Source organism: Branchiostoma lanceolatum, chromosome 7 (assembly GCF_035083965.1).
Source record: "Branchiostoma lanceolatum isolate klBraLanc5 chromosome 7, klBraLanc5.hap2, whole genome shotgun sequence".
NCBI lineage: Eukaryota > Metazoa > Chordata > Leptocardii > Amphioxiformes > Branchiostomatidae > Branchiostoma > Branchiostoma lanceolatum.
Genome location: NC_089728.1, coordinates 23620835 through 23632884, shown reverse-complemented (window position 1 = coordinate 23632884; position 12050 = coordinate 23620835). Strand labels below are relative to the sequence as shown.

Below are 12050 nucleotides of genomic sequence, written 5' to 3'. Positions count from 1 at the left end.
CAAAGGTGAATGAAGAGAAAACTGGTTGGTATCTAAACCAGCATTTCTTCGCAAAATGTCAAATTCAGCTGAAGTGATGGGGGCGGTATTCTATCTGACACCTAAACACTTACTAGACATAAACTATAGAGAGTGTGGTCTGCCTAGACTAATTCTGTCTGTAAATGTAATACACTAACAACAAACAACGAGAGCTAGGTAGTTCCGCTCCTGGAAGGACGGATTGGTTAACGCTGTGTCTGCATTTCAACAACACAAGATTTTTAAAAATAACACCTCTATGATTCCTGTCACAACATTTGATAGAAAAATGTCATCGACAAAACGTCAGATGACCTATTGTTGGTAAAATTACGAAGGCAAATTTGAAACTAGAAAGGCAACATTTGCGGGAGCAAATGCAACATGTTTCGCCCATTTCCCTCCCCATGCAAAAAGCGACTGTGGCATAGAGGCTAACGTTCGTTGTATGTCTGCAATGTTGGTATTTGAAATCGTTTACGTCATTTTTAGCCAAAATCTTTAAACAATTACTCAAAACAAGGGCCTCCTTGCTCAAGGTAAATTTTAACGCATTTCACAACTCTCTATTGTTATCGTAAATGTTATTGTCAACGTCCCGACACGGGATGTTTCCTAGGTGGGAAACTTTGGACACTTTGTGTTCAGTATTGTGTGCACTGGTGTCCAATCTTGGTGACACAGGGGTAGAAAATTCTTGTACATAGCGAGGAAATGTCAGGTTTCACCATAGTATCCAAGCTTGCAAACTTGTGGAAATCTTTGTTTCCATGCAGTGTTAAAATAAGAAAAACACCGTGTGTCGAAAAAATACCACCAGAAAAGTTTTGAACCTTCTCAATTGCACTAAACTTCAGTAGGACACAAGAATAACAGCGCAAGGATGGGAGCCAGGGAGTTGTGAAGTTGTGTCTGTACCTGTCAGAGTATGCCCCTAATTGAATTGACTATTTTAACCAATCAGGTTGAGCTTGATAAATCCGTGTTACAACGCGCTCTCTCATTGGCTGACGGAATTAGTCCACCTGGCCAGATGAATAAAGATGTGTCCTAAAGGTCACTTTTCAAGGTCAATATCGAAAAAATGAGAAAAAGCTCCCAGGGTATTTACCCACTCTACCTGTATACCAAATTTCAGCTCAGTTGGTGCAGGGACGACCGAGCTGCGTCGATTACAAGATTTGACAGGAGAAAGAAACCTTACGAACACAATATGTTGCGCCCAACAGTATGTTGGGCTCAACATAACAATCGAACATAGATTCTTTTTAGTAACAAAGGGGCTGCAGGAACACCATTAAACATCTGCAGAGTTGTGTTGGTGTGGTGGAAACCAAAGACAGTTCCGTCATCGCAAGGATACCAGTATTTGGAATGTTTTTATTTGATAACGGATTATTAGAGCGATAAACATATAGATCCGGAGCTACCCGAACATATGGTCAACATTACATAAGAAGGAAAAGAGAGCCATTGGTTTTCAAATGCATTTATTGCTACACAATTTCTATCTGGCAACAGTATCTATCGCCATTTCTTTTTTATTAGTGTGTGTCCGTAGCCCTCAGCATGGCAGTCTAACTGTTAGTGTGTGTCCGTACAGTCTAAGTATTAGTGCGTGTACTTACGGTCTCATTGTTAGTGTGTGTCCGTACAGTCTAATTGTTAGTGTGTGTCCGTACAGTCTTTTATTAGTGCGTGTACTTACGGTCTAATTGTTAGTGTGTGTCCGTACAGTCTTTTATTAGTGCGTGTACTTACGGTCTAATTGTTAGTGTGTGTCCGTACAGTATAATTGTTAGTGTGTGTCCGTACAGTCTAAGTGTTGGTCTCTGTCCGTAAAGTCTGTGTCCGTACAAGTGTAAGTATGTGTCGGTGAAGTCTGTGTCCGTACGCAGGGGTCTTTGTAAGTAAGTTTAAGCGGTGGTCTGTTTGCCTTGCTTGGCGATGTCGCGCAGCACGTCCAGCAGTGACTGCTGGCTCCTCGCGCTCTTCACGGGGCAGACACAGCGGCGGCCCACCCCGGCGTCAGGCAGGACCCGGCCCCTGAAGCAGCTCAGGATGTAGGGGTAGTCCGCCGTGATGTGGTACTGGTACTGGCCGTTCACCTGCACACGGTAAGGGTAACTTGTTAACTCCACAGGCCTGTATCAGTATCTGTACCTATATAGCCGGTATAACCGCCTTTCCGCGTAACAGTCCAGCATCACAGGCAAGTTGCCTTCCAAAACATTCAAGACGACATCAATAATATCATACACCAGAAATAAACTAAGTCTGCAAAATATACAATACTGCTCAGCTGTCACAACAACAACAACAACAAAACATACAAAATTACTTCTAGCTATAAATTGCGTATTTTCATAATATGCATTTCTTTTCTTTTTTCCTTTGGAAAACAGCCCGGCCGGGCCCCGGCTTGGAAATGTGACCCTAGCATAAGACTGACTTTTTGATCAGAGCTGTGTAGTTCGATTGTTGTATTTCTTATGTCATGAAATAACCGAGGACATTGTCACCATTTTAATGAGGAGTCTACAAAGACATTGTCATGTTATTTTATGAGGAATTCTTTTGCATCTTAACTGGAATTAATTAATTAGGTGACTTGGCAAAGCCATGAGAGCCTTAAAGAAGACGCACACCTCATCTCGCAGCTTAGTGCTTTTTAAAAAGACGTCGCCATGTTAGTGTTATAACCATAATTAAATCAGAATTGGTGAAAATTCCTTAAGTCTATATACTTTATAACTTAGCCCCAAATGTGAGTTGTGCCCCTTGTGCATGGGTGAGACCTTATTGATCGCCTATCATAATGTGTGATCTGTGCTATACGACAGCGTTTATAAGTAGCACAGCGAATTTTAATTTGTAAATCCTGGCGCATAAAGTATGCTGATTTTAGATACAATTCATGTCGAAACTGTTGCCGCAATACAGCCCTTCTATTCAACACCTTCTCTGACCTTACCCAGCTCTGCGTCATCCTACCAAACTACTTACCTCCCGCCCATGGCACTCATCCAGGTCAGCCGAGGTCAGCGTCCTGCCGGTCTCGTCCACCGGGCCGTAGATGGGGAAGCCGTCGGCTGCCACGCCGACCAGCGGCGAGGCCTTGTCGTCCTCCTGCACGTAGGCACAGATGGGGTTCTGGTGGTAGTGGTACCTGCCGGGCATGTCCGGGTGGCCATGGCACGAGTCAAACCTGGCATCAGACAAACATATCGCAATGTTACATTGTCAGAAAGCGCGTCTGTACTTGTATTTGTATGGCCGGTATAACCACCCTTCGGCGTAATACACCAGCGTCAGGAAAACTAATATAATCTTTCTTTATGCAAAGACAATACATTAACCTGCAACTCATGCCATCGCTGGAAGACATGGAAGAATTATCGATACATACTGTACAATGAACTTGAAAGAAAGCAAATTTGTCATTACAATTTCATAGAGAAGAGAAAGATAGTAGTTTAAACAACGGCCCGGCCGGTTCCCAGGGATGTTCGTGAAGTGGTTGATTTCTATCTAACTACCATTTGGTATCTGGCAATTGTCCAAAGTTTGATTTTATTTGGTGTGATATTTAGTCCCCTTGATCCGAGTTAGAGTAGTGAATAAACGTTATATTTACGTATGCTTTCAGGCATTATGAAATATTGGATTTCATGCAGTGATGGCACGGAGCGGGATACAGCCCGACTATCTGCAGTCTTGCCAAGATGTACAAAATGTATCTTGAACTGTGCTCGGATAAATCTACCGCCCTAAAGCACTGTATGGGATAAGGCTCTTGTGTACCCAGAATTGTGCGCGATAGGGCACGGTTCTGGATAGTCCCCATGTATCCACGGACGTGCTTTTCCCCATGCACGGTACTGGATACGCTGGGACTATCCAGAACTGTGCCTGGGCACGGTTCAGGATAAAGCACGGTTCTGGATATAACAGTAGCCGCTTTAACAGGACTGACCGTTCGTTAATGACGGCGTCCTCGCACTCCGCGCTCTGCGGGTTGTACATGGGCACGCCGTTGATGGCCAGGGCGACCGGACCCATGGGCAGACATCCCGGGGTGGTCGCGTACACGGGCGTCTTACGGACCTTCAGTCGGAAACTTTGCTCCTGTTTTACAAGCAGAATCGTTCTGGTTTAGCATTAGATACCTGTGATGAAAGCAACATTATAGTCATTTGGTCTAACAACAGAAGAAGACAAGAATACGTCGAGTCATTGATTAGAAAGATCGTAGACATAACCACATTCATTTGCATCACTTTTATCTATGTCCCTTTATTTCTCAGTTACAACATATGTTACATTTTTGAACTGTCGTACCAGTGAACGTAGTGGGTTTATAAAATGCCACCTTAATTATGCAAATTAGATTCTGCCATTTCAAGTAACACTTAAGCTATGAACATAATAGAAACAAGTATACATGTTTGGTTGTATACCCCTTTGTGGTTTGACCACCAGCTGTTGGGTCCCTAGGGATTTCTTGACCCAATTCTAAACCAACAGGTGGAGCTGCAACAACATGCCCTGAATGGGAATATAGATTTTCCTAATTATTTATGCAGATTCAGTCCTAATTTGCATAATTTGCACTTCATTTTGTACTCCAGCAATTAGGGGGTCTTAAGGGACGCTCCACCACTCACTACCTTGTCAGCCTGGTTGACCATCTAAGTAAGGCATCTGACAAGCCCGGTAAAATCTCAAGCCTAGTGATGACTGACTTTTCCAAAGCCTTTGATCGTATTGACCATACCACTGCCATATGTAAGCTGCTTAAACTTGGAGCAAGATCATCCATTATCTCGTGGATCTGCGACTTTCTGTCTACACGCCGCCAACGCGTTCGATACAGCGGTGAGCTTTCTGATTGGGAGACACTGATATGTTCCGTCCCTCAAGGTACACTGCTTGGTCCAGTTATTTTCCTTGCAGTCTTTGACGATGCAGTTAGAGAAATCCCCCCCCCCCCCCCCCAGTGTGCTAGAATGGAAATTTGTGGACGACCTGTCAATGGCCGAATCGAAACACTATCAACAACCATCTATCATGCAAGAGGAGCTGGACAATTTCAACCACTGGTCAGAACAGAACCACATGGTCTTGAACGCCAACAATGCAAAGTCATGACCTTCTGTTTCATGATGCGTCCACCCCCACCGCTGCCTCTTACCATAAATGGGGAAGAACTGGAGAACGTGGCAGTCGCACGTCTGCTTGGGTTATTGATGCAGGCTGATCTGAGGTGGGAGGCCAACGTGTCACAAATGCTTTCAAAAGCCAACAGCCGTCTGTTTCTGTTAAGACGCCTAGGAACGTTCCATCTGTCAGCTCTGGACTTACTTAAGGTCTATACCTCATTTGTACGACCTGTGGTGGAATATTGCGTCCCTGTGTGGAACGCCGGACTTACATGCATACAGGTTATCAGGTTGGAGCGTGTGCAGAAGAGAGCGCTGCGCACAATTTTGAGAGGACAATACACCATCTATGACTCAGCCCTGCAGCTAACAGGTCTTCAGACACTGAACGACCGTCGAGAGGACCTATGCCGAAAATTTGCAAACATAATTAACCCTGAACTCCTCCCACCTACAGTGGGGGAACTACATGGCAGAAACACTAGAAACTGTAGGAAACTTAGAAACATCAAGTGCAGAACTAACCGCTAAAAGAACTCCCCAGTCCACTAACTCAACAATTAATCACAATGGGATGCAGAATAGTTTGCTTCATTACCTTTTAAGAATCTTGTTATGTCACCGAGTTGCAGATAAATTTGATTAGTTTTAACCGTTATGGATATTTTTATAATGTACGTCAAGACGTTTAAAGTATATACCTTGTGATTTTAAGATAATGTGATATATGATTGTACAGTGTACGTAATTAAGCTTTCACCTGCCATGTTATACTTTTTCCTAATAAACCTTTCACGTCTCTGTCTAAGCTACCTGCATATTAAATAACATGAAAATCTGCTCCTTTCTTCAGTTATTCTCCTTTGGCAGATTTTGACAAAAACACCAATGCAGTTCCAGTGACACATACCAGGGGAGCCAAAATTGACCTTGACCTTTCTGCTTCCAACACCTACCCACATATCATTACAATCCATCCAGGTGTTCTTCAGTTATGCTGACTTTAAGCATCCGGACACATACACACATGCAAACACACACGCAAACACACTCAAAACAATATCTCCATGAAGAATGAAGGATAATTAATGCTAGCGATCAACAGGCACCTGTCGTCCATTTGCCAGGCGCTGCGTCCACTTGACTACAGCAAGCTACCATCATACTTGCCGGCTTCACCACCGCCCCAAGTCAACACATGGGACATGTTCAACCGTCTAAAACGGATAAAGGTCTCAAAAGCCCCTGGCCCGGACCAGATGCCACCTAGAATGATAAAGGAGTTTGCATTCGAACTCTCCACGCCACTGACCGACATCCTGAACGCGTCCCTGAGGGAGGGGAGGGTACCACTTGAGTGGAAGGAAGCCACGGTAATCCCTGTCCCAAAAAAGCAGCCAGCTGACCTGGACAGTGTTCGACCTGTTTCACTCACGGCCCAGTTCGCCAAAGTCTGTGAAGGGTTCGTCTCCTCTTGGATTCTGTCCGACATCTCATCTCAAATAGACTGCAAACAGTTTGGGAATTCCAAAGGATGTTCGACCACACATTGTCTTATAGACCTGCTAAAGTTCTTCTTCGCAGGGGCTGAAAGGAAAGCGTCAGTGGGCACCTTGATTCTTCGATCGGGTGTGCCACAATACCGCCATTACCAAACTCATCAACATGGGAGCTAGACCATCGCTCATCCCCTGGCTGTGCAGTTTCGTATCCGGTCGTAAACAACGCGTCCGCTACCAAGGGGCACTATCAGACTGGGAGTTCCTAACTTGTGGAGTAGCCCAGGGCACTCTGTTAGGTCCTCTTGTGTTTCTAGCTACGATCAATGACGCCAAACCTGTAACTACGAACTCACATTGGAAATATGTTGACGATTTCAACCTCGGCGAGACAAGACCCGCAGCAAGAACAACGACCCTCCAGTCTGACCTTGATGCCCTTGAGAGCTGGTCAGCAAACAACTCTATGATTCTCAACCCTAAAAAGTGCAAAGCGATGCATTTCTGTTTCATGCGTCGACTCCCACAGTTACCGGCACTTACCCTTGGTGGAGAACCACTCACCCTTGTCACGCAGGCCAAGCTGTTAGGACTGCACATAAGATCTAATCTACGGTGGGACGACAAGGTAGCCGAGATGGTGTCGAAAGCCAGCAAGCGTCTGTTCCTCATCCGTAGACTGCGTCGATCGGGGGTACCGACATCGGATCTTACCATCATATACTGTGGATACATTCGCCCCATACTCGAGTATGCCGCCCCTTGTTGGAGTGCAGCACTCACACAAAAACAGTCCGCCGCTCTAGAGCGAGTACAGAAACGAGCTTGCAAAATGATCCTTGGACGGCAGTATAGCTCATACTTGGAGACATTAAAGCGACTCAATCTCCCATGCCTAGCAAGCCGAATACAGGACTTGTGTAATGACTTTGCCATCAAAGTGGAGAAGTCCACACGCTTCTGCTCTTGGATGCCCCCTACCCGCGGCCAACAGCACGGCAGGAACCTGCGCAACTCTGCTCGGTACCAGCAACCCTCTGGGTCAAAGCGCTACAGGACGAGCGCCATTCCTGTCATCGTGGAACTTCTCAATGAACTCTAGTGACACTGTTTTTTGTGATAAACTTTCGCATGTATTTAAAATATTGCTATGGTTTAGATGTTAATGATTTTAGACCATTCAGTGATCGTATCTTTTAGCCTTCGTTGCTCATGAGACAACGTTAATACTGCATATGTTAAGTGCTGATTTAGAAATCGTGTTTTAATCAAGTATCATCGTTGAGATTTTTATAATTCAATCATAATGTCTTGGTATGTCACCAAAGGCGATTGTTGATGTGGAAGAGTGTTTCTTTTAATTATCAACTCGGTGTAAACAACCTCGTAATTCAGCCTCCCAGGCTGCCAGGAGGTTTGTACGTCTTGTCCTGAATAAACCAGTCTACTACACAAGTCATGTATCACAAGCTCCACATGTCCGTACATTTACAGCTAGTATGCACTAGTCACGAGGTCGGAACATTCTTATATCACTGTAATTATACTTCTACTTTATCACCATGACCTCTACTTAGGGCCCTGTCACACTTGTGCGTATATCAAAGTGCGCGTGAGTTCCGCAGTTACATTTTTTTGGTTTAAGTAAATTTTGCGGGGAGGAATTTTTCTACTTTGACCCATCGTTGTGCAGTCTGGTTTTCAAGGAAATAACTTCTTCGGCTGCAAACTTAACCTAAATCAAAAACATGTTAATACGCAACTCATGTGGGCTTGTATATACGCACAAGTGTGACAGGGGCTTTAGCTTATAAGAACATAAGCGTAAAGTCGTGCTAATGCTAGGGTCACATTTCCCAACCGGGGCCCGGCCGGGCTATTTTCGGAAACAGAAAACTAAAGTGCACATCAATAGATATGCACCAGCTATGCTCTTAGATGATGTTTGGTATGTATTGTGTTTTATATTGTCTTTTATTCTATATTTTTCGTTCCTAAAGACCGCCCGGCCGGGCCCCGGATTGGAAATGTGACCTACGCATTAGGGCCCTGTCACACTTATGCGTATATCATGTCCATGTGAGTTGCGTATTAACATTTTTGTGTTAGGGTTGCCGGAGAAGGGGCCGGTGGGGTGGTGCTTACCTGGATAGTGTTAGGGTTGCCGGGGAAAGGGCGTGTGCGGTGGTGCTAACCTGGTTATGGTTAGGGTTACCGGGGCCGGGGAAGGGCCCGTGCGGTGGTGCTTACCTGGATAGTGTTAGGGTTGCCGGGGAAAGGGCCCGTGCGGTGGTGCTTACCTGGATAGGGTTAGGGTTGCCGGGGCCGGGGTATGGGCCCGTGCGGTGGTGCTTACCTGGATAGGGTTAAGGTTACCGGGGCCGGGGAAGGGCCCGTGCGGTGGTGCTTACCTGGATAGTGTTAGGGTTGCCGGGGAAAGGGCCCGTGCGGTGGTGCTTACCTGGATAGGGTTAGGGTTGCCGGGGCCGGGGTATGGGCCCGTGCGGTGGTGCTTACCTGGATAGGGTTAAGGTTACCGGGGCCGGGGAAGGGCCCGTGCGGTGGTGCTTACCTGGATAGTGTTAGGGTTGCCGGGGAAAGGGCCCGTGCGGTGGTGCTTACCTGGATAGGGTTAGGGTTGCCGGGGCCGGGGTATGGGCCTGTGCGGTGGTGCTTACCTGGATAGCGTTAGGGTTACCGGGGCCGGGGAAGGGGCCCGTGCGGTGGTGCTTACCTGGATAGTGTTAGGGTTGCCGGGGAAAGGGCGTGTGCGGTGGTGCTAACCTGGTTATGGTTAGGGTTACCGGGGCCGGGGAAGGGCCCGTGCGGTGGTGCTTACCTGGATAGCGTTAGGGTTACCGGGGCCGGGGAAGGGGCCCGTGCGGTGGTCAGGGATGCCGTTACTGGTGACGTAGAGCTGCCTGCCTGTGTCCTCCACCGCCACCCACCCAGCAATGCCTGGGAAAGGCAAACAGTTCGGGAGATGAATTCCAGTCAACTTCACCCAAAGATGATTTTTGACGTGCTGTGTTTTTGTAATCTCCTATTAAATCATTTTATCATAGTATTTGAAAGGTTGTGTCTAATAATTCGGAGCAATCCAATATTCATTATCAGTTGGCAGTTTCACACCTCACTCGTCATACTGTTTATCTGCACTGTTGTATTTGTATTCACATTGTAGCTGGTGTTGTTACATGGTTATGTACTTATGCAAAGGTTTACAGGGTTTTGAGTAATGACCCAGTAGTCTGTGTAAAGAGATGTTCGCGGCAGCTGAAGATGCAGAGTTGTTCCTGTACTGTTTCAGTGATATGTAACAAGACTAAGCCGGTAACCTGTGTTGGTCTCCAGTGTTCCCTTCGTCCTGAACTGCGCGATCTCGTCCGGAGTGAGCGCCTCCAGCCCGATGAACGTCAGGGCCAGGACGGCGAGTCGGGACGCGGAGTGCATGGCTGGGTCAGGCCGGTACAAACAGGTGGGAAAGGAGACATTGACAGAGATAGGGGCACATGGCGTTCGAGGTGCACGGACGTATGGGACATATGGGACTAGTCTAGTATACAAACACTACACTGGGGTCTATTGTGCTGACATGGTCCCAGGGACACGGCTATGTGGTTAGACAGGTACAAACATAAAATACACAAAATGCACGTGTTGACAAGGGAACGGGGAGGGCATTAGCAAGCCGATGTTTACTTGTTACCGCCCGGTTACACGGCTGGGTCTAGAGACACAGGAATGGTGACGGGAGTTGTGGGGGGAGGGGCTGTGATTACGTACAGCTTCTGTACGGTATTTTGGGAAACGGAAGGTAAATTGTTGTCTGTACTTCGGGTTGTATTATTGTAACGAAGGAAACGTTCTATAAACTGGAATTCAGAAAGTAAATGGTCCGTACAAAAAACATGCAAATACAGCAATCTAAACAGATGAGAAGGCCTGGGAAATGGTCAGGTGTCTGCATAAGGAATGGAGTGGATAAAGATTGAATCCCCGGGTCCAGAATGTACAACTGCTTACTACAAGAGGAATGTGCATTAGGATAGTCTCCTTCCCAGACTTCTAGAGATCGGCGTTTATTTTTGGAGGGAGCGCTGGTTCACGATTTTCTCAATGGGCATGCATAAACGATCTGCCCGGCATTAGAGAAGATGGTCTAAGATGAAAATCGTGAATCAGCGCTCTCCCTGGAAATGGAAGGCTACGAAGGAGGCTACAATAGATCATTTAAACCATGACTGTTCCTATTACTGTCGTTTGATTGGTTATGTAAAACAATGCCGAATCATCTTCATGGCGCCCATAACGCTTGCAGCAGTGTCAGGCTTTAAGGTTGACACACGATTGGCACAACGAGGAAAAAGGCATCTAAGTTAATTAGTCGGTAGACTAGGACAAAGGTACCAATATCCTGGCCTAGTCATGCTGAATCTGTATCGTACAGCTCAGTTTGAAGATGTTCTTTTAACATGTTTTGGCTTCTGACCAGACCTTCTGCGTAAGGGACTGGCTTTAAATAGGAGATAAAGGTTTTACTACCCACCTCTGTGCTGGTGCGTATGTCCTATTGAACTGCTCCAGGTCGGTCTGAAGGCATGTTTGTACAGGCGGCGGTACCTGTCTGTATCAGGCATGTTGACACCAGTCATACTTCTGTCTCCAGTCACATGACTGGGGCAAAGGGCCCAGGTACAGGGTGAGGGCCCAGGTACAGTCTGTGGGCCCAGGTACAGGGTGAGGGCCCAAGTACAGGGTGATGGCCAAGGTACAGGGTGAGGGCCCAAGTACAGGGTGATGGCCAAGGTACAGGGTGAGGGCCCAGGTACAGGGTGAGGGCCCAGGTATAGGGTGTGGGCCGAGGTACAGGGTGAGGGCCCAAGTACAGGGTGAGGGCCCAGGTACAGGGTGAGGGCCCAGGTACAGGGTGAGGGCCCAGGTACAGGGTGAGGGCCCAAGTACAGTGTGATGGCCAAGGTACAGGGTGAGGGCCCAGGTACAGGGTGAGGGCCCAGGTACAGGGTGATGGCCAAGGTACAGGGTGAGGGCCCAGGTACAGGGTGAGGGCCCAAGTACAGGGTGAGGGCCCAGGTACAGGGTGAGGGCCCAAGTACAGGGTGATGGCCAAGGTACAGGGTGAGGGCCCAGGTACAGGGTGAGGGCCCAAGTACAGGGTGAGGGCCCAGGTACAGGGTGAGGGCCCAGGTATAGGGTGAGGGCCCAGGTACAGGGTGAGGGCCCAGGTACAGGGTGAAGGACCAGGTACAGGGTGAGGGCCCAGGCACAGGGTGAGGGCCCAGGTACAGGGTGAGGGCCCAGGTACAGGGTGAGGGCCCAGGTACAGTGTGAGGGCCCAGTTACATGG

The 12050-nt window shown here is 47.3% G+C and overlaps 1 protein-coding gene across 1 annotated transcript; it reads right to left on the bottom strand.

The window, feature by feature from the left end:
• Positions 1-1494: 1494 nt before the first annotated feature.
• On the bottom strand, positions 1495-11329 carry LOC136438237 (uncharacterized). The gene is made up of 6 exons (XM_066432997.1): positions 11232-11329; positions 10021-10137; positions 9522-9640; positions 3998-4149; positions 3028-3229; positions 1495-2129 (listed from the first exon to the last, which is right to left on the bottom strand). Exons 1-6 carry the CDS (start codon positions 11320-11322, stop codon positions 1938-1940), a joined length of 873 nt encoding a protein of 290 aa, XP_066289094.1. The 5' UTR covers positions 11323-11329; the 3' UTR covers positions 1495-1937.
• Positions 11330-12050: the final 721 nt, after the last annotated feature.